Source organism: Ambystoma mexicanum, chromosome 7q (assembly GCF_040938575.1).
Source record: "Ambystoma mexicanum isolate Mex_15411 chromosome 7q, UKY_AmexF1_1, whole genome shotgun sequence".
NCBI classification, from domain to species: Eukaryota; Metazoa; Chordata; class Amphibia; order Caudata; family Ambystomatidae; genus Ambystoma; species Ambystoma mexicanum.
Window position 1 is genome coordinate 861813178 of NC_090941.1, and position 27338 is coordinate 861840515.

A 27338-nucleotide genomic window follows, 5' to 3' on the forward strand; every position below is an offset into this window, starting at 1 on the left:
CAAGACCCATCACAACATTTTCTTTGCTCGTCAGACATTTCTACTAAAAGCGGCTCAGCTTCAGGGTTTCCTTAGCTGCTGACGTTTTTCCAGCGCATGATCAGGGGTATGTTGCCAGGTCTCCCAGGAGTCCTGAACGTGAGCGACAAGGTGCTCATATTTGCATACCCTTACAAGGAGCACATGAAATGATAGTCAGCGATGCTCGAAAGGGTGTTGCACAATGGCTTCATACTAAACCGACAGAAGTGTTGGTGTTTACAGTCTTAGGTTGATTTCTTCCGCTTTGTTTTCCCTGAGGATGGTCTCTCACCGGTTTCCAGGAAGGTCACAGACATCAAGGAGCTTTCTGCGGATGGTTAAATACTGTGGTCAGCTGATCCCCAACCTGGCTACTCTGACGAATCCTATGAGAGTCCTCATGAAGAAGGACCAGGATAGGTGATGGGGGCAGATGGAACAAGTGGTGTTTTTCACTACCAAGGCTGCCCTGGTCATGGAGAAATTGATGACCTACTTTAACCCGTTGAATCCAAATGAACAGGTGATGGACGCCAGCCCCGTGGTGCTTGGAGCAGTACTGATGCAGATAGACCGCCTGGGAGGGAGACGTCCAGGAGCATATGCAAGCAAGGCTCTCTTTTTTTTTTGGGCAAGACCATGCTGAATACCATTTATTTGAGTAGATGATTTTCTGCTACTGAATGAGATGAGCACATCAGCTAGCAGAGAGGATGGTCTTAAGGTTACAATGAACTAGAACAAAATCATATTCCCATGGGAAGATTTAATAAAAACATAATTTAAAACTAGTGCAATTTTTTTAGAAATCATTTAGGATTAGGAATCCAAGGATTTGGGGCTCCACAAAGACAGTGGGACCAGAGACCATGGACCTGATGATGTGATGAAACTGAAGACAGTGCACAAAGAGTTAGATTTCCAGGGACTTCTTAATGCACTATCTAGGGGCCTCTGTCTATCACACCACTTTGCAGTCTGGTGTAGATCAGTGTTGTCCAGCCTAATTAGATGGTGAGGGCTGTGAAGGCCTGAACGAGAGTAACTGGTTCCTCACTGGGTGCCTGGTTCCTATTAATGTCCACATTATTGCTGCGGTTCTCCAGCACCTTCTGCCTGTGTCGCTCCTCCTGCCTCCATTTCTTCTCCTGGCGCTGTTGCTCTTTTTGCTGCTTGTTGGATGCTTGCTTCTGAGATCTGTTATGATCTGCTGCACTTTCAGTAACTTGGTTGATCTGAGAACCTGTTGGTTTCTCACTTCCATCCTGTTGATTCTGACTCTTATGCTTCCTAATGCGATTTTCTGCCTTGCTATGGGTGATCACGTGGTTGCCAATGTCACTGGATCCACTGCTACGATCTTCACATAAGGATCAGCTGAGAGGGGACTGATGGTGTATTGCAGTTTCATATTTTGGATCTCCCCTGTTCAATTCTTCAGTTTGCAGAATAGCAATCACAGCTGACTCTATATCGTAGCTCTCAGCTTCGAGATTATGTAGGATTAGGCTCTCATTGACACAGAACACCAGTGCTCAAAGATTGAAAGAGAGGCTTGGCTGTCATCTGGGGCTGCCGGCATTTTCAATTGTCCATCTATGGACAACTGGTGAATGTTTTCATGGATCATAAGCTGCTGATCCTTCTGGGGTCCACACTACGGCCCCCATCTAGCTCAAGCACTGGCTCCTACAACTCCAGGAATATGGTGTGACACTACTGTTTCAGGCAGATGAGGATGCTGAAGGGTTTGCAGGCATGATCACAGGGCAGCCGTGCCAAAGTCAATGTCCCAGGAGGACATTGCAGCGGCCACGCGCTGGGATGATGGCCTTCTCAGGATCTGGTGGTACAGCTTCAAACAGGACAATGGTACAACTTTCTGTCAGCCACTCAACACAAAACACCAGAAGCCAAGGTGTTCCTTTAGGGGCAACAGGAAGTGAGGAATGAGATATCGAATGGCCTCAAGGCAGTGATTCTCTGAGGATCCCAACTGGTCATCCCTCTTGAGCTGCAGAAACATGTGCTTGATCTAGCCAATGTTGGCCACCAAGGAGCCAGCAAGAGCAAGGTACAGCTATGTGAGAAAGGTTTGGTTCCTGGACTTAGAAGGCAAGGTGGACCATGCCATCAGCTGCTGCCTCTGGTGTCAAGCAGCGAGACCTGTGGTGAAAGAGTCCCCCATTGCATCCCTGGATAGGGCCATGGTGCCCTGGGGTGCCATCAGCCTAGACTTTGGCACAGTGCATCACTCACAGCATTATCGTGTGGTGCTAGATGAGTTCTCCGGGTACCCACTGGTGCACCTTGTGGAATTCACGGTGGCACCGGATGTAATTCCTTTCAAGGAAGGATTGTACACGGAACACGATATCATAGGGTCGATGGGGTCGGACAATGGGATAGCTTTTCTGGAGGAAGAGTTCTCCAAATTCCAGAGATTCCACGTGATAATTCACAGGCACATTACGCCCTGCTGGCCACGGGCCTACTGGGACATTGAGAGGTTCATGCAAACCCTAAACAAATCATTTTGTATCACTGTAGATAAGGAACCGAGGCTGGGGGATGTTCTAACATCCTTTCTCATGGCATGCACGAGGATGTTGCATTCCTGCGGAATCTTTCCTGGGGCCAAAGGTACGCTGCCTCATCCTGGACCATGTGTCATGGGAGCTGGCAGTGCCTAACCCTGGAATGATTCCAGAAGCATAGAGGCGAGACAATGCCCAGGAGTCATGGCAAAGACACTTGGAGGATACATCTATTGGGACTCTAAACCAAGACTGAACTTGCTATCAACTTAGAAATGTGCATGCCTTCACATATTCCATGTTAACAGGGAATGTACTTCTATGAAATGAGGTTGTGTGACAAGCTACTGCTCCTCCCACCGCAACAACTAACTATACTCTCATGGCATGAGTGTGACAAGGAATGCACTTATCATGTATGCAGAAATCTCAAAGTAGATTTGTGCAACCTGGCATGCTACAAAACTACACAACGAATATAAAATGTACCTAGTGAGCTCCAATGGGCAGTATTTCACCCAATTCACTGACCGAGACTGTTCTGAAGCTTCTTTACACATGTTGGTTTTAGGAAGCACACTGTATATTCCTTTGTAAGTAACTTACAAACATACTGACGTTCGAACCAGTTTGTCTCTACACACAGTCATCCAGCAGGGTTCCTGGTTGTATATCTTAAAGGTGGGGCTGAGGATCTCCAAACTGGTAAGCGCAATGTTGGTACAGTTGCAAAGAGGAAAGAGGGTATGTCATATAACAATGACCAGTATGCCAGATGTCAGATGAAGTGTTCATGATCAAACACTCCATGAGATTGTATTCCATGTCTTTCCCTTCAAGAGAGATCTTCTCTTCACTGTCAGACACCCTTTACTCCTGACTCCAGTTTGCAGAAAATAAAGCCATGTCCTCCCATTTCAGATCATGTTTAATTCTTATTGTGCCCTTGCAATCTTTTCCTCCTGGAATCCAGTGCAGGCTACTTTACGTTTTATAATTCCTACTAGTGTTTATGCTACTACAGCAATATTCACTACAAGTTCACGATGCAGCATAAGGAGTCTCTCGCAATTGCCACTGGTTTCTGGTATGAGCTTGCGTACATTCACTACAGGTAGCAGAATGCAGTGCAATAGGTCTTTCATAATTCCCACTCGTAGTTGTAATTGTAATGGTTATTTATATAGCGCTATTTCCCCATTTCTATGGACTCAAAGCGATTTGTGGCTGGAACGTCCTCGGAGTACAAAGCCCAGGTGATGAGGAAATTCTAAGGGGGTCTTTAAGATGCTTGTGTGCATTTTGCTTAGAGCTAAGACTTATGTTGGCTGGCTATGCTCTGATAAGCATCCCGGGAGGTCAGGTGCCTGGGTTGGGTGCTGTCAAGGAAAGTGACAGAGTGCTAGTTTGTGAGATTCGATTTGCTCCAACTAGACCACATTTTTTGGCATAGGTTGTCGCTGTATTCTAGTGGAAGAGGTGTTGAGGCAGGTCTGATGTTTCAGTGCGAATTGTATGTGCCCATCTAGACCGGAAGAGACGTAGAAGTAGCTGCATTTCTATAGTGCATGGATGCAGAGCTGGTTCTGTGGCGGATGTCCACATGAGTGGTGTGTTTATACATACCTGAAGCTTGAAAAGGGGCTTTCTCTGAGGTTGCAGCCTCCTTCTGGTCTTCTGTAGGGAAGAGAAGGCTCACAACTCTAGTAGGCACTGTCTAGCTTTGTGCCAAAGCTGGAGCCATAAGATATTTGTCTTCCAAGTTGCAGGGTTTTGGTGAAGTGGGACCTTATGGGGCATGGTCTGCATTGGCTCTATTAACTAGCTATTCCAATGTGATGCCTGTACTCTATCACCCTGTATATGGGCGCTCATTTGATTTTTGTGGTAGAGCTCAAATGAGTGGACACTTAGATCGGGTAATGCATAAACATGGAAAGCTTTAGTTAGTGGTAATGCAGTACGGGCTGAGGCCTCTAGATTACCATGTACGGTCCCTGAACTCCATATTGGTGTTTCATATTTTCTGTGCCTGAGAGACCATCTCAGTGCATCGTATTTCCTACCCCTGAAGGTCCAACTACCTTCATCACATTGGGAAAAATCACTACATGCTACAGGATGCAGAGCAATGGGTCTCTCACAAATCCCATTTTAGTTTGGGGCAATTTTGTAAAATTGACTACAGATTGAGGAAGCTCGCTTGTGCTTATAATTCTTCAGGTTATCTCACTGTGCCAGGATTTCACAGCTTTTATGCAGTCTGGTTTCCTTGTCCTACTTTAGTTTAAGGAGTCTCTCAGTTCCTTTTTACACAATGGAGGCATGATTTTTGGTCCACAACTTTCTTGCAGGAAAGACACTAACCAGCAGTCGTCACCCTACAGCTGCTTGGTAACGGAAGATCTCACTCTATCCTCAGAGGTGTAAAACACTTTTCTATTTCTTCTTCCTCAACCGGTTTTCTCAGTGCCATTGTGGGCTGCCTCCGTGGTGAACCTCCAGTGTTGGGACCCACCAACACTCTCCTGTGGTCTCAAATATGACATGTTGGGCAGGATTCTCATGCACACGCCCTCCTTCTATCTCTCTCTAGATATTCTCTTTTCATCTTGCCTCCTAAGTGGTGAGGTGCCTTTACCTTTTGGTATGTTCGGTCTGTTTACCAGCAGTTATCCTAGACACCAGCGTGACCTCCTCACTTGTTGGCTCCCTCTGCTTTTACGGACTTCCATGTAGCTCCAGCAGGCTCTAATCCCCTGATGACTGCTCAACAACCCATCTGCTTATCTCCAACTGGGTTACGCTACCAGGCAGCCATCACTGGTGTTCAGCTCTTCTGCTGATCTCTCCCTTGGACTTTTTTTTATCAGGCTTTCACTTTGTCCCCATTAGGCTATCATCACTTGGACACTGGCACTGCTCCTCAGGCATTTTCCTCTGTGCCCCTGCGAACCACAGCATTATCACCACCATGTCATTTTCATGCTGGCAGTTGTGCAATGGCCTTGTTCTGAATGTACCACTTGGTAAAAGAAGCAGACGAATTCCATAGGAATCTTGCAAATGGGAGCCATATGCACTTTTTCCAAAACTGGTTGGAAAAGTGAAGTGCAAAGGCAAATTCACCTGTCTTTTATTCTTCTTATTTCCACTTTGGTTTGTAATTGACAAAGACAAAAAGTTTACTGTCCCCGCCTATGCAATTTCCAATTTATGGAAAATGTGCTTCCTTCTAAGTAAGCTTCGATGAACCTCTAAAAAACGGACCCATGATAGAAGAGACATCTTTTGGAGAAGATGTGTCCCTACTGTGAGAACAGGTGAGGTTTTCGGGTACTTACAAATCCCAGACAAACTCGTGACAGGCTTCCAATGATTCATTGCGAGATCTGATGAGTCGGATCCGTGAATGGTAACAAGTTGATTCAATGTGCGTGTCTAGTAAACCAGGCCCTCTCGTGTGATTTGCTGAGTTCATACAAGTTCATGCTGACAATCAGAGGCCACTCATCTTGTGAAGGAATGTAGTCCCTCTAGATAAGCCATGCCTTACTTCTTGTTCACTTGTGGGTTTGCATGCGCTGTGTGGGAAGTTGTTGTACAGAATAGACTCACACCTGGAGGGTGTTTGCTGATTTTTGAGAGTTTTGAGAAGTCTTTTGAGGAGCTTGGAGGAGGGATTTAAATTTTTGCTATTGGTCATTTACTGTTAAGTGTTTTGCAGACATATTGTGACCCCCTTTGAATAAGTGTTTGATCAGTGTGTGATAGATTCTTGTATTAGTTTCTACTTGCAACAATGAAAAAGGTATGCTTTTTCCTCTTGTTCCTTTCCCTTTTTGTGTCCCTTTAAAAAATCTCCAAAATTGTACACACTCATTTGTTTCCCTAGAAATGCACACAAAAAAACGGTGTTACTCTAGGTGTGTTTGGCATGCACTGTTTTATTGTACTGTATTGTATTATAGTAGTCACATTTGTATTTGTATGTATATTTGTTCCCTTTTTGTCCGCTTGGCATTATGTTGGTTCTCAAATATAACCTATCCTCCATGCTGTCCCACGATGGCATGAGTATTATTCAATCACTTCAAGAGAAGAAGAGTGACTGTTTTGTCAGCTGCCTCCCTGAATTTCTGCTACATCCTTCCAGGAAAATAAGGTGAGCGTGCCTCTCCCACACGATACACTCAGGGTTTCCCAGTTCCTCCTGCTCCTCCTTCTAGGTGCCACCCTTTGGCATGTCCATTGTCCCCCCTCTTCAATAGAAGCACTCTGACTGTTGTCCCACCCACATTACTGAATCTCTGCTGCTCCGTCCCAGCAAAATCAGGTGAGTGTGCTGATGACACAAGCTGCAGTCACAGTTTCCCTTCTGTTATTCCACCCAAGCTTCACCTGATGGCACAGGTCTTGCCCATTCACTTCAAGAGACAGAGGCTGACTGGTGTGTCATCCACACCCCAGAATCTCTGGAGACTGTACTTGCGTTGTTCACCCACTCCAATTCAGTGAAGGTTTCAAACAGAAGTGCATAAGCAAAAACAACCAAAATGAACACTCTCTGATTGGGTTCTAGTCACTCACTACCTCTGCCTACCCCTCTTTCTACAACTATTCAAAATATCACTACAGTTCCCTAAATATCTTAAGCCTGCCTCCAGCAATGACATCCTGCCTCTCTGAAAGTTGCCTGAGATTCAAGGGGAGCTCCAACCAAATGTCTCCCTTCAAGCCACGTGGGCAAACTTTAGACATACCTTTCCATAGTTTGCCTGAAAGTTGTCTTTGTTGAATCATCAAAACATATGCTGGTTCGGGTTTGTTCATCCGGACCTACTACAAAGGTTGGAATCTGAAATTAAAGGTGTTTATTAATTTTGTCTGAGCCACACAGACCTAAGTAAGGTTAATCAGAACTCTTGCTTCTGCAAGAAGGAAAGAGCTGCGTGGATCATGTAGGTAACATGGAAATGCATGACCAAAGCTTCTCTGAAATGACCATTGATGTTTTCCCTATTGCGGCCATGCTGAGACACTAGCAGGGTTTTGTAAATTCAGAGGATTCTCCTGGATTTAGATAAATCATACATTCCCTCTATCGGGATTGAGTATTTGTGCACGATTCAGAACTGCTTTGCAAGCAGAACTTCTTTTAGACAGTCGAGAATAGAGGAACTAATATGACATCTACCTGGAATACTTGAATGTCTTGCTGGATTGGCCAGTGAATGGCAGAGTGTCCAGAGAGGCATGATAGTATTTTCCATTTGTTTTACAAGGGATGAGAGGCTGTCAAGAAGGTCTTGGACCAGAAATCAATGTGTTGTTTCTTTCTTTCTTTCTTTCTTTCTTTCTTTCTTTCTTTCTTTCTTTCTTTCTTTCTTTCTTTCTTTCTTTCTTTCTTTCTTTCTTTCTTTCTTTCTCAGCAGACTGGACACAGTTCAGCAGTCCACTGTCTGTGCCACACCACGGACAACCACACTGAGCAAACTGAATTGGATCTAGGCTATGGTTGCACAGCGAGAAAGAAAGAGAAGGCATACACTGTTTCTGTCGTGGACAGATAGCTTGCCTCTTTTGGGATTATTTGAAGGTTTTTTCGAACAAGATGTGGCTGAGGACTGTGAATCCACAAATTGAACTTGCTCACCTGGCTGTAAATAAGATACGCTGATGCAGGTCTATGCCTACAAAGCCCACAGCATTTTTCCCTTCCAGTCCCTTGCTCTGGTTTCTGCCCTACCCAGGCACATTGTGGCCTGTTGTGGATGTGACCACCCATAGAGCATCGCTCCTGCATTTTAACAGGCTGTTTTCATCACCATCACCCCTACCAGAACTGTTCTGCCCTGATGAAGGCTGGGCTCATTGATACACTTTGAGCCATGTAGCCGAAACCCGAGAAGGCCAACTATTATGTGGAAGCCATCTCAAGCAGACCTGTGATTCATTCTAGCCAGAGTGAAGGTACTTTAATCTGCGAGATCGGTTTATGTAATTCAGAAAGCACTTTTGCACTTTCAGACTCTTGTACCGTAGATTAATTGCAGTCATTAGATTGGAATAAATGTAAACCATGTGTACTGTATTTGCATTGTTGCACACATGATAATTGTCTTTTGCACTTTGCTTGCACTCCTTTTGTACGTATGGTTGTTTTTGCATAATTTACTGCACTACGGTCCATCTGTATGTAGGTGATGTTATGTGATAGGATGAATGGATGAATTTGACAGCATGTATCAGAATTGTTCGACTGATGAAAAGATATGCTATATGAATTACCAGATGGTGGTCACATTTGATATTGTGTTTGTATGACCTGTTGGTTTTATTTGCTGAATATAAATAAATAAACACATTTTGAAATCAAGTAAAGAATTGTCGGGTTGACACTGTAGCAAACTTAATCTGGCATGGGAGATTCCCTTTTTCTGTTGTTTTTGGATCTCGACCAATCCCTATGCCTATAAATAAACCTGTGGGGGACCTCATGTTTTTGTGTGATCTTCACAGTACCATGCTCAAACACCACATGGGACATTGTGCAAGACAGCAACTTCATTTCTGGCAGCAAAAATCTCAACATTACTAGGCTATTGTTCCACCATGCTGCCCAACAAAGAGACAGATGGAGTCCAAGAATATAGCAAGTGTTGTTGTCCTTGTTAGGCCTTTCCCCAAATTCTGACAACTGCTGCATACAGCTAGGCTTGGGAAGCTGCACTGATCTCCTTTATTGCATAAGATGATTGGTCAAGAAAGGCACAATTGTTTTATTATTATTGTTTTATTATTATTGGTTATTATTATTATTATTATTATTATTATTATTATTATTATTATAATTATTATTCTGAATGCAAGGAATTACCAACATTGCCCAGGCACTGAAGATCATCAGCCCACATCTGATAATATAGGATGATGTAGGTTCCATGCACAATGCTTGTAAAGACCTACATAAGCAGGCAGAGTGACGATTTAAATGAAGAACTCTTATCAAGATGTTTGCCTTTGCCGTAAAATAATTCTGTTCTCCTTTTATTCCATTCACATAAAGGGGGGAACACTCAAAGGCAGTTCTACTGACTAGGGTTCATCCCGGCTTCCAGTTTTACTGCCTGTTCTTTGGGATGTTTGAATTGATATACAAATGACAGCACACTTCTGTCATGGAACTTTCAGAAGACGCAAAAGTGTCTTGCTTTACGGTTGGATACTTGCCGAATGTTACACTCATTCAGGTGGATTTCGCCCTTGGACTCTATCCCACTTCACTCAGGGATTAGTAGGTTGCTATTATCGCATCGACTTTCCTTAAAGACGTATTGACTTTGATAGAGATTTCGCTTTTTGTTTTCCTTCAGTGTTTTCCTCTGTAGACTTAGACTGAGATCAGTGGACCGTCTCTTGAATCTGGCACAGCCATTGCCAGTCCACCATGAATCAATAGGCGTGTGGAGGAAATGCTCAGCTGGACCAAGATAAAAGGGGTACATGCCAAGAGTGGCTTCTCCTTTCTAGTTGAACCTTGAGTTGTGAAATGCATAACACAGACATGTCGTGCTCAAAAGCGACATTTACATGACCCTTTTTGAGTCAACATGTGGAGAAACTGTTCATTGGGAGAGGAAGTCTCGGAGAACTAGGAAGGAAATGTGATTATCTGATCCCTGTAAAAGGAAGATGCCACATTTGGTATGATGTCTGGACCCAGCAAGATGTTGATCCGCCAGTCAGGGAGGTGGATAGCCATCAATGACCCCAGTTCTAAGTGGTAACAAGCTAAAATAAATGCTAAGAAGGAATAAACCTTTTCTTCGGGACCCTTTATAACATATGCATCAGTGTCTCTCAACCACACTTGACATGACATGTACGAACCCCAGAGAACTGGACACCTCATCCCAAGCAAGCTGAAAGTTGGTCTTAATTCTTCCCTTAACTAGACGAAATTTCACTTATATAGACTCTACTGAGAGGTTAAACATTATCTTAGATCCACCATCTTTTTCCACCGTGCCCTACAACACTGATACGGGTTCACTATTACCCTAATGTTCAGTAGATTGAACGTCTATTCAATTTACACTGATTCCCTTCTAATAGTTCTAGACTAAGACAGTGAATGTCTTTTTAAAACCATACAAAGTACATACATGCCACCATGCCACATTCCAGTCAGACGCTAGCTCAGACTCGGTTTCAGCTTAACATTCTGGGACATGTAATCCAGGAATTCCCCCATTATTTATGTTTATTGAAAACTACAGCTCAAAAACAAAAATAATTTAAACTTTTAATTCAACCAATTTGCCAAGCAGTTGAATTTGTTTCCTTATTATTCATTTCAAGAATTTAAATTAATCTAATAGCCCATTTGGCACTTTTGAGTTCAGATTCTTTACTTCCGATGTCCAACAATATAAGAGATGTTTCTCTAAATCTCCCTTTTTAGAAAACAGTCCATATAGTCCACAATGTCAGAAGACAATTTAATGTCATTCCCTAAGGTGATCATGGACCACCAGGCTTCCATGTCTTCATCAACGGGTGCATGCTGCCCGAGATATAGGGAACGTTGGTGACTGGTGCCTACACAACTAATTAAAGGAATGGTTTGCCCAAAATTTTTTATTGCCCAAAAAGATGGGCAATAATAAAACAAATATACTCGCGCTTTTCCTATGTAAAATGTTGAGCAATTCAAGCTTAAAAATTGGAAAAGCAAGCACATGGGCGTATCCATTTTGTGAAATGGATGCCCGCCTGTGCTGGCTTTTGCGGCACTAATGAAGGAAAAGCCAGCCAGCTGTAGTAAACAAAAGCTACCACTGCGTGGCTTTTCCTTCATTGGTGCCGGGACTCGGAGGATGCGGACCGGAGACTACAGGCAGAAAAGCTGCAGCTGAATCTCGGTAAGTGCTATTTATTTATTTTTTTAAATAAGCACCAGCTGTGGTTTTTTTTCTACGTTTTCTGGGCTGGAGGAGCCCAGAAAACTTAGAAATAAAACCACAGCTTTAAAAACGTTTTTTATTCATGTTTGCAGTAGCTTTTGAAGCGAACGCAAACATAAATACAACGTTAATGTGTTTGAAAACGCTGTGGTTTTTCTTTCTAAGTTTCTCAGGCTCCTCCGCCTGAGAAAGTTAGAAAGAAAAACCGCCGCGTTTTCAAACACAACTGCGTTGTGTTTCTACCTGCCGTGGCTATCACTTTGGGTCTTCAATTGGGCTTTATGGTGTCGTGAATGACTGTGGAGGAGGTAACAAGGTTGCACATTAAATGTATGTCGACTCACACCTAAGGCAATAGCAGGGTGCATCTTAGCTCTTTTTGTCTTGGTTGATGATCCATGACCAGGACTCAAACTTTTTCTTGGCACATTGGGGGCAGTGTATTAGCTCTGAAATCTTTATGTCGGCTGCATCTAAGATTTCATGAAGTTAATGCACCCCAGCATTTATTAGGCCGTCATGATGACCATTCTTATCTTTTGCAAGGATATGATAAGCCGGCATCGGTGAGGGTGCAAATATTTTTTGCATTGACATAAGAGATTTCCACAGGACTCCTGTGTAGAGGGAGTTTAATGACAGTTCATATCTTAAGATGGTCATTGAAGCAGACTGTGGCAGATTCAAGACAAAATGCAAAAAAAGACCCTCCAGTGTCTGCCAAGTGCCTTTGTCGATGTCCCATCCAGCCTCTGCACCAAATGCTATGGCAGGAACTACCTTTTGAAGGTATAAAGTCAAAACAGGCGCCAGCGAGAATTTGCCATAGTCCTTGTTGTTCTTGGTACCTTGCAATGCGAACTTTGTCATCCGGGTTTTAAGATCAAGTTTCCACAGCTGTTCACATATTGAGTTATTAAATTGAATTCCTAAATACCTTATATAGGAAACAGAGCTAAGAATTTCCCCATCAGCCGACCACCTGAATGACTTGTCTTTATTATTCAGGTGACCGATTGTAAGTATCTTGGTTTTAGTTGGATTTATCTCCAGATCGTTGAATGAGAGATACTCGTGGAGTTTCTTAAGCAACCGTTGGAGACCGATCTGAGTGAGATCCATCAAAACCAGGACATCTGCGTAGATTATGCACTTTATAGGAACATTGTTTATTTTTGGCGAGAAGCACTGGACCTGGTTAAGATAGATGGTAGATCAGCCAAAAACAATTTGAAAAATTCAGCAGCCAATGGGTACCCTTGTTTGATGCCTTTGTCAAGCAATATATAGTCTGATAATTCACTGTAGCTGTTCACTCTTACTCAAATTGACGTGTGAGCGTGGAGTGCCAAGACTGGTTCAAGTAGCTCTCCCGGGTGCTTCCAGGCCGCCAATTTTGACCAAAGCTTGCCTCGATTTAAGCTACCAAAAGCCTGCTTCATGTCAATGAATGTCAGGAACAATTTTCGGTTTGATCTCATCGCCTCAAGCTTTAGAGTTGTTAAAATCAAAAGGTTAACCTTGACTCCAACACCCTTGGTGAAACCTGTTTGGCGTATGTCCGGAATCCGTGCTTGTTGTGCCCAAAGTGCCAGTTTTTGTCGCAAATTTGCACTGAAGAGTTTTCCCATGGTATCGAGAAGTGCAATTGGGCGATAGTTAGAGGAGTCGTCCCAGCTGCCCTTCTTATAAATCGGCACAACAATAGCCGTGGACCAAGAGTCCGGAAGCAATTTTGTAGTCGATATTTGATTGAACAGGATTTCGATGAAAATAGCCCATTATTTTGGATGCTTTTTTAGTATCACATTAGATATCAAGTCGGGACCTGCCGCTCGAGAATTCTTTAAACCACTAATTGTACATTCAATGTCGGCTGACGACATTTTCATGGCCCATGGTGCGCTTTCAGGTTGGTCACTACAACCTGTTCTGCTCGAGGCTTCATAAACACAGCAGTGAAATGCTTTGCCCAGGCAGCCCCAGAAATTGTACTAGTGATGACACAAGGGCTTTAGATATTACTGCCATTCAGTATCTGCCAAGTGTTGGTATTTTTTGTAACCAGCAGTTTCAACATTAGTTCTGCTCGATTTTGGTCGATTATTGTTGCGTGAGATTTTTCCCAATTGCGGTACTTTCGTCTTCGGTTTTTAATTGCGTCTTGCAAATCTTTCCTCAGCAAATTTCGCCTTAATAGTCTCAAATCCTTTCTCATTGATTTTTTAGCTACTTGAATGACAGTGCTATATTGATGCTTATGCGTGCGCCCAGTTATACGGGACGCATCTAAGGTGATAGAGTGGGCACTCAACAGAGGTATGTAGTCAGCTTTCTGTTGGTGAGAAAGTGTAGCGAGCTTAGTGCTAAGCTTATAAATTTGAGCTGTATTGATTCGAAGCCGATTTCCTCCAGCGTTAGTTGAAAGAAAGGCGTTGTGGCTTTGAGCAGTAGGTGCCCACTCCATCATGATACAAAGTCGCAAGAGATTAGGATCACTGTGCTTCATCGACAGAAAATTAGCGCTGTGACTTTTTCTACTAGATTTTGAGAAACCCAGATATAATCGAGTATACTATGACTCGCGTTTCAGTGCCAAGTCGCTTGAGGTGGTATATCGCCATGCACATTTCCATTTAACATCGTGCAGTTGCGAGTTGCCATCGCTGTGAACCAATGCTGCCCTCTGATCAGGACAGCATGATCAGGCGTGCGCATGTAGGTTTTGGATTTGGTGTCGTACTCAAACCATGAACAATTTAAATCGCTGCATAAAATTACTGATAAATTGTTATATTTTGGCATAGCTTGACCTATAATCAGCATAATCGATTTAACAAAGGATTTCCCCCATTATAAACCCAAGACTGCAATCCCAGAATGCAAGGTAAAACCACGGCTGGACTAGCATCTCCAGACTGCATGATGGCATGAATGAAAGTGCAGCTTCTAAGATTCCCCTACTGTGAGTTTATCTACATCTCCTCAGTCTTATAGGTTTTATGTTTAAAGAGTTGCCTAGACTTCTAGCCCCCAAGGTATTCCTACATCAGAAGGTGAATCCACATTAGGTAAACATTGCCCTAAGTTTTTAAATTGTTGTTTGAGAAAAAAATGGGACACCAGTGCCAATTTTCGGGAACAGCTAATCATCTAGGTTTGGCCTAGGCGTTATCCTATGTACATACCCTATTCAAAATTAATGAATATGTATTTCCATGTTCTCTGAGGTTTTATGTACTGCTCTTTAATTTATGTATTTTTTTCTTTACTGGGATTTTATATTGCATCACAAGCAAGGCTGCAACAAACACAAAGCGCATATGGAGGAGGATTATAATTATAATTGTTCTTTTATAACGTGCTTAATACCGGAGCCGGTTTCTAAGCACGAGCCCGGGATTCGAACCAGTGTTGCTATGCGTTGTTTTGCTTCCAAGACAAATGTGTTGTCCCTGATCTATCCTCCTGGCCTGGATGCAAAGGAGGTGCCCATTTGTGTCATGGAAGTTGACATTCCTGGAACAATATCCATCAACAGCAGATATTTAAAATAAACATCTAGATAAGAGCTGCATCAACATAATTTAGATAAAGAATCACCAAGCACCCCTCTCCTTTCTTGTGCTGCCAGTGTGGACACTGAAAAGGCTTTTGATGTAGTTATTTGGGAGTTCCTATGGTTCGCTCTTAAATCCTTCAGCTTGGCGTTCAGTGTTATGAGCATTGTCCGAGCACTATATAATAGTTCACCAGTAAAGAGTAGGGTGAATGGTCAGGTTTCAAAGACCTGTTGCTTGCACAGAAGCACCACACAAGATTGTTCCTTATTTCCCTTTATAATCAACCTGGAGAGAATGCCATTAGTAATCACATGAGGATGCCTTTTAGAGCGGTATGCAACAGGCACCTTGCAGTCCAAAGTCTTCCTCTGTGTAGATACGTTGTTAGTTCACATTTACAGGCATGATGTCTCCACCCCAAACCTATTTTCCTTCATTTAAGAATGTGGTCAGCTCTACTATTTGATAGTTAACTTCTCCACGACGAGTGTGTTTTTCAGATCCCCAGCATGTCGCTGGAACCACCTAGGAGTTATGTGCGATTTTACTTATCTCAGTATACCTGGGTATAGATGTCATTAGAAAACTGGATCATGTGCTGGTTCATCATAATAAGAGACAACTAAGGTCACACCAGATATTGAGAGACAGAGCAAGCTAAATCTTGCCCTTTGGGAAAAGGTAGGTATGACAGAAATAATTTTGTTTCCTAAATTATTGGACATTTTTTAAATGATTCCTTTCCCCGTAAAGAGTTGGGATGTTGCTAACTTTTGGAAGACATGAAGGAGCTTTCTGTGGTCTGGTTACAAAATGTCCTAAATTCCTCCTATTATTCTGAAAACAAGATTGGATATGCTATCACCAAGATTTGGCACTGATGATCCTCCATGCTGGTGGTCCGCTTCCTGCCTACGCCGTGGTACCATATTGGTCTGTTATCGAGCTCTAGGGCCATTCACATCCCTACAAGCCTAATATATCTTCTCTTGGTTCTATGTGATTTTTTTGAAAACTTTTACAGAGAAGCATTTTCTACCAAAACTTTAATACCAAAAAAATCACTGAATGTTTTTAATCCCACCCCAAACCCTCCCCACCCGTATTAGCCCCTTTACCCCACCCCACCCCCATATATATTTAATTAAAAATTCAGTATTTTTTCTATGATATAGTTTCGTTAAAAAATGCCTCTCTGTAAAAGTATTCGGAAAAAATCACTGGATACCGGCAGACTCCTCTACAATGAAAGGAAACTAGCTTCTGCCTAATGGGGCTTTACTTTCAAATAATCGAGCCCTGCACATACAAAACACATCTCTAGCCTGGCCTTAGTGGAGACAAAAAGGCATTTGACTCTGTGTGCAAAATCAAATAATGGACCTCCTTCATCTGATGGAGTCATGAGGTTTAAGGGCAAGTTAGATGGGAAGATATAGAACAACGTATCATCATCTTTTGGAGCTGCTCAATACTTTGACAAATGTCCACAATTTTCCTTGGCACAAACAGCCTCGACTGGTCGGCTGGCCGGGTATCTTTCGTGGTGCATGCCGATGGGAGCTGTGGGGATCGTTGCAAACTCATACGTTCAGTAGTCGTTTTGTCGTGGATACTTCTTCCGGTTGCGGGGTCCATCGGGTGGGAAGGAATGTTTGGGTTTTCCCTCTTCACTTTCCAGACCTGACAGGCTTTGCTGCTATACACTTCATACGCCTTTGGGTCTCCTGGCTGCTCCAAGTGATATCTTGCACTATAAAGCGAAGTGGGAGGATACCTGGGAACTGCTCTTGCGGATCGAGCTTGGACAATTATATGCTCCAACTCAAAAGCGGTGTTAGTTGACCTGGCCCTTAGTTTGAATCAGCAATATATGGTAGCTTCCACCACGTCATGTCCCCTTCGAGTCTACATGATGATGGATGTCTCTGTTCTGACACATGTTGGTTATGACCGACGGGCGGAGGACTTGATAGTGCACCTGTTAAGGTGTTGCAGGACAGTCGGTCCGCTTTGGTCTGAAACTGTCTCCATACTTGCACGCGCATTTCTCTGTCACTGTATCCAGATCCCCTTTGGTCATAGTTAGGAGTGAGATCCCTAAATTGCCTCATTTACATATGCTTTATAAAAATCCTTACCTGTGACACCACTGAGCAAATTATACTAGACTGGAAGAGAAACGTTACAGAACAGGTGGAGCAATGGCAGCAAGATAGGACAGCACTCTCCTCGAGAGCAAAGGTCAAAAGGTCACAGAGAAGCAAAACAGACGAGAAGGACTTTTTTTGCTGTGTCGTCGTTTTCATGGTTCAGGTTGCGGGTTCAATCACTTGCTTGGTCATGCATTGCCCCAATGTTTTCTTCTCCCGTGGCTTTTCCCCTCCCCCAACCCCTCCAGCACATTAGACCTGAGACTGTGCTTTTTCTACCGCTGTCATGCAGCTGCAGTGTTTGGAAAAGTCCCCTGGTATTTTTGGGTATTTTTGAAATGCTGGGTTGAATCGGGTGTGCCATGCATAAATGCATCAGCTGCTGTCCACCCTACCGCCCTGAAGAAAGGTGGCCCTTATGGTCTCCTGGACCCTTAGGACCCAATTCATGGAATATTTGCCCGGTTCAAAGTGACTTTACACTGCTGAAAAGTGACTTTGCACTGCCGACACCAACCCTGATTCATGGAACTGTGCAAAGTGTATTTTTGCAGTGCAAAGTCTGGACAGAGTTATTTTGTACTGAAAAAATGACTATGCGCTATCTTTGCAGTACAAAATTTGCCCAGACTTTGCACAGCAAAAATAGACTTTGCACAGTTCCATGAATCAGGGTTTGGGTCAGCAGTGCAAATTCACTTTGAACCGGGCAAATATTCCATGAATCGGGCCCTTATTGTCCCTACACTGTCGCTTGTTTCCGAAGCAGCTCACTGATAATTATGTCAAGCTAGCACACTGAATGTAATGTACCTTTATATGTTATAGAAATGTGTTTCTTAAATTGTTTTTGAAGTGTAAATACAAAAAAAAAAAATATGCATTACATTAAAAATTCCATGTCCAAATTAAGAAGAGTTAATCGGTCGAGTGAATAGCTACAGTACTCTTGACTTAAGGCTCTACGTCTCGATGTAATAATTATTATTAATAATAATGCATTTGCACGTAAAATCGAGCTACAGTGGAAGTGCAGGAGAATGTCGTAAACACGAGTCCACTTTGTTTAGTTATTGTCTTGAAAACACTGGCTTTGCAATGTAAGGACTTTGCGTGCATTTTATAAAATCACTACAACGGACAGTACGGCATTACTGAACATACACTAGGCCGAATTCACAAAAGCATTTTACAATGGCTCCATCCCATTGAAAAATGCGTTGTAAATCAGGCCCACTGTATATTATCTTGTTGGTGTATTGTTGTGCGATCATGCGCGCCCCAGCGGCTGCCTACACTGCCAGCGTGAGCGCGCCTTTAAACGTTGTCATATTGTGAATCGGCGTTTGCCTAATTTCATTTTCCAAGAGGCCAGAAACAAAGGCATGCAACTAGATCATCAGAAAGCAGCAGAGCTAGGGAGCAGTGCAGGAGACTCACCGCCAGATGGCAGACTCGTGCAGCTCCCCCCGTTTTGGCAGGGATTCCTCTCGCAGGCATCGGGGTACAGCACGCAGCCGAGCTTTAGCTCGGTCAGTCCGACCACCTCGGCGAAGCTGCTGCGCTTGTTCTGGAGCGGCAGCTCGTTGTTATTCAGCACCACCGAGTCCAGGCAGCCCTGGAAGCCGCCCAAGACCTGCGTCGTCCTTTTGTCAGTCAGGCTTCGGACATTCTCCACTTGAACCTGGGCCCCGAAATAAATAGAGCTGTCTGTGCTGAGGGTCTGGAAGTAGAGCGGCGCCTTGCGACGCTCCACGTAGCTATCGTCCAGGGACAAGCTGGTGAAATTCCGGTTCAGCTCCAGGAAGACTGAGTGCCAGCTCCCGTCGTTCACCGCCCGGCCAGAAATTCCCAGGATGCCTGGGCCGCTGCCACAGTCCAACTGGAACCACAACTTGCCGTCCACGATCTAGAAGCGGGAACCAAACAAAACACAAAGTCAACACTTTTCAGACCTCAGCGTGTCAGTGAGGGTTGCTCATGCAATGTGCTGGGAGCTATACGAATATCGGTTCTAAATTATGAGCGGTCATGATCTACCCCAACAAAACAAGTTCATAAAAAGGGAAACATAGTGCGGTATTTATAAGTAACACGTGCCAAATAAAGTCCTTTTCTCGTGTACTTACTGTGCACGCCATGCTTTCCAAAATAAACTCTGCCTGCACACAGCGGCCTAGATTGCATTAGCCCAGCATGTCAGATTTGAAGGGAGAAAAAAATAGGGGTAAAAAAACAAAGAAATAAAAACTGGGTGATGAAGGAGAGGTACAGTGTGGGGGCGCGGAGGGTGTAACTAACTACTGATATTTAGCACATGGTTAATTCATCAGGTGCTCCCTTTTCAGCGCCATTTCTCAGCACTTTCAATTGTAATAATCTCCCGTTCCTGCTCCTTCCCACCCACGCTCTTCTTTCCATCCTGCTCCCACCCCTGTGCATTTGGCGTGCCCGTGCAACCACGCCCACAAGGCATGGCATGAGGGACTGGTGTGGCGGGAACAGGTCGGGCCTAAGAGTGTAAAGCTGAACCAATGCACCCCTCCAAGATGCCAACCTGGCGAGTGACCATATTCGTGAAAGACAAATAAATCAGGGTGTTTTAAGATTGTTCTGGGGTGCCTCATTCCACTGCTTTGTGTTATTTTGTGACATACGTGAGAACATTGCACTGTCCCACAGAAAGGTACATGCAGGAGGATTCAGAATAAAAATATACGTCTTTTTAATCACGTTTATTTATTTGGACGAAATAGAAACACTAATGCTTCGCATGATTTTTACATTTTATTTAAAACAAATGTGCAACCATTAAAAACAAGGCTGGAAACGTAACCAATGCGTTGGTGTTGGGGCAATTAAAACACATTACGGGCAATATTCGCTCTTCTCCCTCGTGGGTGGAGGGCTCATTGCAACCCTCCACACTAGTAGCTCGGGGGCGGGGGGGCATGCATGTGAGCGTGTGACGCATGCCTGGAACAAGCCAGCAGTAAGTGAAGCTCCCTTGGATCTGCAAGACGTCCATGTTCTTGCACTAAAGCTCCTTTAGTGAATGAGGGGACTTAGGGCACAAGATGAGTGGGTGCCACCATCGTTTTACTGAAATCCTTCCAACATATGTACACATGTCATATGCCCCATTCTTACCGTGGGTGTGGTTTATTTCCACGTCCGCCCAGACCATCCACATCCCCTTGGAATAATGTATAGAAACGCAAAGCACTAAAGAGAGGAAGTAGGATGGCAACCCAAGAAGCTAATTCATCCTTAAAATTATCTGTAATTGCCGGCCTAGATCAGATTTCTGGAGACTAGAAAGAGCTCTAGTCCAGTTACATGTGATTTTAACGAACTTAAAAATGAAGAATGCATTTTTAACAAATCCAAAACAACGAAAAAATATAGATTTTTTTGTTTCTTTTTTAAATTCGGTATGTTTTCATTATTTTTTGATCCGTTAAAAGTTAATTCTTCTTTTTCAATTCGTTTCAATCACTGTTAACCTCTAGCACATGATACTTAGGGATGACCAGTATACTTGTTTTACAAAAAGTAAATTAAAATTTCATCTATAACGTGAGTGAGTTAAATGGATTTATTGCAAGGATTATTCACACAAAATCACGCCCACAGAGAAAAAAAAACATGCTATATCAATACTGCAGTGGCCTGTTCCTATATGGCCGAAATTGTTTGCATTATGCTTCTACAAGTTGCGTGCAAACATAGTGCTAAAAATGCAGAATTCACTAGGTTAGCTCCTACGGTTGTACTAAGGTAGCACATGCGCATAGCTATCCATTTATATAGCAAGTTTCATTTATTTATTTATTGTAGTTTTATGAGAAATTATTCCACTAGAAGATGTGGAAAAGATATATGGAAAACCAAAAGGACAGTGTTGCTTTCCGAGAAAGAACTGACGCTAGCCATCGCAGCTATGGGATCGTGGATTAGTGATACGTTCACGAACATTATGTATTCCATTCTTTGCCTGTAATAGTGGCGAAGGTGTACAGTCCCGAAGGTAAAGGCACGAGCAAATTGATCTGTATCTATGATATATATCATTACGGCTGGTTATCAACTAATCAAGGGGATATAGCACCCTAGGACCGAAGGACATCTGAAAGTCAAGGAAACAGACATTGGATAGTCTATGATCTCTCACTCTGGGATCCATGGATCCCGTCTAAATGCCGACTGGCCAATTATTATTTCTTGATAACCAGATTTATCGGATACAGCTTGATCAAAAATCTCTCTTTTTGCAACGCGACTCCAGAACAGGAAAGGAGAGTTCAACAAATCTCACATGTCAAAAAGAAGCAAGGTTGTAGGCCACAAGTTCAACCACTTCAAATACTCTCAACATGCTTCAATCAAAGGGATGAAACATCTATGGAAAACTCATGGAAAATGTTGATTTAGAAAAAAGAATTGTTTTTTTATGAAAGAAGTAAAAACAGCCGCTAGTAATGGGATCAGAGATGAGAGTGAAGAATCGCAAGGTAGGAAAGGTGGGGTCCATATTTATCGTGTGAATATGAGATCGCAAAACAACCTTGGAGCTACCGAAGAAGTTAGAAGGGGTCCTCAAAAATAATGGATGCTCAAAAGTAAAGCAAAGAGTAGACTAAACTGCCTGCACTTCAGAGGCATGTAAGAGAGCTTTGAGGACGTTGCCTCTAATCCCGCAGTGTGCTAAGTCAGTACTGATGGAACCACTTCAAAGTCTTCTGGAGGAGAATCTTGCAATTGAGAACGCTATTAGTGTGCGAGGATGAACAAGTCACAAACAATAACCAGACAATTACTGCTCAACTTTGAAAACTGATGGATACAGTGTTGCTGGAAGCTATCAGATTCAAGGCTTTCCAATGGAGAGATGCAGTGTATCCTTTTGCCATGACTGTTCAAATATAAGCCAAGAAAAGGGAGGTATTCGACGAAGCACATTGAATGGCCAGAGCCATGCGGCTCAGAGCTACCTGCCCCCCCCTTTTCTGAATAGCAATTTTTCTGAGGGCAATACCAATTCCAAGTAGATGTGCAGAAGCTGTTTCATTCTTGATGGACCAGTGCAAGTAACACATACCCGTAAAGAGAATGAATGGGGAAGCAAAATTCTTAGTTTGTCAGTATCTCCAGGAGGTATGTTGTAAGGTATTAGGATGTTGTGTATAATTTTTAATGGACATTTATGGTCGGGAGGGATGCTTGGTCTCATGTAGTGAGCCCTGCTCACAGGGTTGTACAATAGTATAATTTGAATTAGAGGGGATTGAGGAATCCAGTAAGTGTATATATTATTTATTGAGAACAAACATTTCAATCGGAGGAATTATGTTTCACTTAGAATGCTACTGGGTGATGCATGCACAGACTCATGTCAGTATCACTGTTGTTATCAGAGTGGAGCAGGGTGGCTGGAATACATGCAACTACAACTACACCTTTAACAGATGGCAACAACAAAAATAAAGATGTGGCAACCAGACTGTGGGAGGTATTCATTGTTGTACGAAAATGTTCAACCCTAAATCCTGTACACCACTGATCGTGGTAGAAGGCTGGCGGTTAGATACAGAGGCTTGACAAAGCTATCCATGGTTATCTCTACTCATTGAGCATTTGAGGGAATATGTTTTCAAGGCCACCAGCCCAAACAACTAGAATAGATAGCCCCTGTGTGACAAAATGGCTACTGCTGTGCTGGAAAACTGGGAGGAGTAGTGCCTAAACCACCTCCTGAGCTCCACACAACTACTGAACAAGCAGTGACCCCAATCATAATGGTCAAACAAGGCACAGCCCTACAGGTATACCTCCTTTGGCTCTTTTGTTGGTGCAGGCCAATGGCATGCTATAGTCTTCACGAGGGGTGTGATCTGATACAGTTGCAACACAAAAACAATAGTACAATTGTAACACCCAATGCTCAATAAAAATAAAGAAAATAAGAACTTCAATACAAATTATACAAATTAACAATGCACACAACTAAACACACCTAAAACCACCCCTGCAAAGGAAGCGCAAAGAATGCAGGCTTTGAGAATAAGGGGCACTCTGGGTTGATAGGCAGGGGTGCTCAGGAGAGTAGACTCTCATTAATATGTTGCCAAATGAGATTTCCTTTTTATTGGAATTTACGTTATTATGTTACACGTTATCTTATCTCAAAATCTCCATCACTAAATGTGTATCTACATATTTGCCCCTCACATGTCTCTCTGCCCTCCTTCTGCTTCTCCTGTGGGTTAGGTCTGCTTCACTGTACTGATGAGCGGAGGCACCTAGGCAGAACACCGATTTATATCGCTTGGTTTGCTTATGTGGCCTGTGATCAGTATATGCATTCAGAGGTCCTGCCAAGAATTCTACTATCTGAATAAACATTCTTAGTAGACTTGCCTGGGCAACACCTAAAGGTGATCACCTGGAATATGAAGGATGCAACAATCTTGTAAAAGTTAGGTAAATACTGACTTATATTAGAGCTGGAAGAGGAGGCAATCAAACTTTGAAGGTTGTTAGAAAAAGCCATACACTAAAAGTTAGAGGTGTTATAACTCAAAATCTAAAGGGCGATGCCTTCTCTTTCAAAAGATTAAAAAAAACACCCATTATTGAGAATGACTTCAAAATTGAGCAATCACAAGGCCATTTTAAGATATCTTGTGGAGCTTCCTAAAAAATGAGTTAGTAGCAAATCGAGCAGAATATCTACACGTCGGCTCCCTTCTGGAAATAAACACCCAAAGATCCCTCACCAAAATTCACCTCAAAACATAAAACCACCCAAATAATGTTTCCTTAGATTATTTATTTATTTAATGAAAATTACTGGGAAAACAATGCACTTTTGGCACAAAAATGCAGAGATAACACCAGATGATACATTGGAGGTAGAAAAATGAGGGGTAAGTGCTATGTTTTAGGATGATGGCGTGAGGGATAAGGTAGGGGTTAGAGGAGAGCAGGAATATGTGATGATGTAGAGTGCTATGCAAGTGGTTTTGCAGCAAGTAGGCAAGCTATGAGGTTATATTTAAATACAGACAGAGTGGGAGTAGTGTGGAGAGGAATAGGAAAAGCATTCCATACTAAGGAAGAGAGGAGAGGAAGAGAACAGAAGTGAGAGGTAGCGCAAGGGGGCACAAGAGGTGGCATGGAGGTGAGCCTTGATGATCGCATGGAGCAAGGGGGAGAGGCAGGAGTGAGATGGGCGATGGGTAGGGCGTGGAGAGGCTCTGTATAGTTTTGAAGATGATGAGAATGAGTTTATACTTTGCCCTCTCTCTCATAGATAACCAGCCTAACTGAAGGCAGGCTGGCTAGGTGGAGGTGAAGCAGGGATGATTGAAGAGTGTATGGACAGCAAAGTTGACAATGTTGTCGAGAGGTGAAAAAGCATAGTTGGGAAGTCCAGAGTAGACTGGCACAGAAGTCAGATCAAGAGAGTACTAACAAGGAGACTAGGTGCTTAGCAGTGTTGCAGGGATGATGTCTTATTTTTCTGATGTTGAGGAGATTAGGTCTGGCCGCAGTGGCAGAATTGGAGATGAAGAGAGAGAAGTTGTGAGACGGGTTGAAGATGACACCAAGGTTGTGAGCAGAAGCAGAGTAGGGAAGATAGTCAGGAGAGAAGAATAGAAGAAAGGTAGAGGAAGATATAGCCTGTTTTGATGGGAAAATGGGACCTTTCATCCTAGTACAGATGAGCATGAGTGAGTGAGATGCCATCCAGAATTTTATGACAGACAGACAGTTATAAATGTTTGATCATACACACTGTCTGTTAAGGAGGAAAAGGAGAAAAAGATCAGAGTGTCATCAGCAAAGAGTTCCTAGGATAAGCCATAGGAGGTGAACAAGGGGCCAAGAGCAGAGGTATAGAGAGTGAAGAGAAGAGGACCCAGGATTGACCCTTGGCAAACACCAATAGTAAGGAGTGTGAGTAAGACTGTCTAGTGTCTTTGGACGAGATAATAAGCAAACCAATCAGGGGCGTTGTCTAGGAAGCCTATGGGAGATAGTGTTGAGAGAAGGCCTGAATGGTTGACCATATCAATGCCAGCAAAGAGGTCGAGAAGATATCCACCCATCAACCAAACAGCAAAGCAGTCTTTTACTGCTCTTTCTGCTATTAGTATGGAAACCCGACCCATTTTCCTACTGGTGGCTTAGGATTGTGAGACTATGACTGTGGTAGCTGTGTTCTTCAATATATAATAATATGAGATTCCTTATCTTGTTTTTTTTTAGCATGAAGGAAAATGTATCCTCTCATTTGTCCATGAAGTTACTGTCCCAACGGCTAAAGTAAGACTTTTAAGAACTGATGAGACAAATCTTTTCCCATTAAGCATTCTCAAATATGTATTCTGTATTTCAACATAATTATTGTCAAAAAGATGACGGGAAGAAATCAAAATTTCCAGACATGTATATAGTTAATCCCCCTCAGCAGGGTGTCCGATTATTAGGAATAGTAGTAATTGTGTGGTGCATTCAAAGGCCCCAAACTGAAGTCCCTTACACATGAAAAGCAGGATTTTTCAATACTGACGCAATGACGGCTTTGCATGTGATTGCAAGTGAAAACTGAATGGCCATGTGAAAAAGGCCTACCTGTCATTACCCAAGGAAAAACAGCATTTTAATTCACAAAGCAAGACGAAAAATCAAAGGTCCCTTTCACATGAAAAACAGGATTTTTAAACACTGTCACAAAAATGGCTGGGCTTGTGTATTTGAAGTTTAAAGTGAAAATGGTACCACTGCTAACAGGAAAAATGTCAGGGAAAAAGACATGGTTCGTGTGGACAAAAGGTAATATATATTATGTTTTGCATAAGCCATACCAATGACATTTGAAAAGTCACTTGGTTTTCCATAGGAAAAGTTCCTTAAACCAGAGGCAAACCCTTTTGCTGGCTGTTGAACAAATGTCAAAAGGAACTTCAACACTGGAAGGCTGGCATCCTTGTGTTTACAACTGCAAAAAAGGTGGTTGCTCTGAGAGGGCTCTTTAGACTGGCTGTCTCAGCAGGACCATTTTACCTGGCTAATGCATGACCACAATGTAGACAGTAGCTGTGAAGAGGGGAGCTATAAAGACAATTCAATTAAGGGAGCCTGAAACTCCAACTTCAAACAGGTAACCCACTTCAAACAGACTGATTAAGAAAAACTCTGGTTATAGGCTAGCCCAGTGAGACCATATGGCCTGGAGACAAGAGAGTTGCCATTTGTCTAACATGAAGATTTACTATTAATTTAAAAGGACTTTTAACATCTTGGCCTTTTTCCAAGCAACCATAAGTCAGATTTTCTTCATTTCTGTACCATGTTTTGGGTAATTTCCAGGCAACTTTGGAGATATACAATTCATGCACCTATGAGTTAGGGAACTATAATGGGCAGTGAAACTAGGTTCCTGGCTGATCTGAAAATGTCCGAATGTAAGAGTTGGCAAACTGGTGAAGGGTAAATTTAGGAATATGGGTAGGAAATTAAATGCTCATAACTGCTATGCTTTCTGTGAAAATGGCAGAAATCTGCCAAATGGCCGTAAAAAATGGTGCAGACCTGGCTGTCGTCTTATTTAATTCCCCATGATTAACTGGAAAGGAAAATATATATGTTATGGCAGTTACTAATAAAAATATGAATTTCTGTCAAATAACTAGATGTTTGCAAACATTTGGCATGCAAACAAATAGAGTTTGTAAATGAAGCTGCCATATGTCTTCTCCAGACCCCTAAACCAATCCTGATTGGGAGGGTGGGTTGGGGAGGAGAGAGAAGTGAAACTGTTCAATCCTATTGGTGTGACGTCGTGCAGGGTACTCCCGCAAGATTGTAAAATTGGTGGTGTCATCACTGCTATGTAAGGGGGACTGTGCTAGGAGGTTCTGAAATTTACCATCAAAAGAGTGCTGCTGAAACTTACATCTGACAACTGCAAGCAAACAGCAGAGGAGATAGCTGAGAGTGCATCTGGGTGGAGCTGTCTATTGCTAAGAATGGCTAAATGCTGACTGGGTCCTATGGTGGAGAGCGAGAGGCCATCCTTGAGAGTGG

General features: G+C 42.9%; 1 protein-coding gene across 6 annotated transcripts in view; it reads right to left on the minus strand.

Annotated features, from left to right (window-relative positions):
* FAT3 (FAT atypical cadherin 3) overlaps positions 1–27338 on the minus strand; it is a 1069235-nt gene that overhangs the window by 79518 nt on the left and 962379 nt on the right. For all 6 annotated transcript variants that reach the window (XM_069639361.1, XM_069639365.1, XM_069639363.1 and 3 more), the window contains one exon: positions 18684–19152. In XM_069639361.1, the coding sequence (XP_069495462.1) occupies positions 18684–19152 (469 nt within the window). The remainder of the gene's footprint in view (positions 1–18683; positions 19153–27338) is intronic.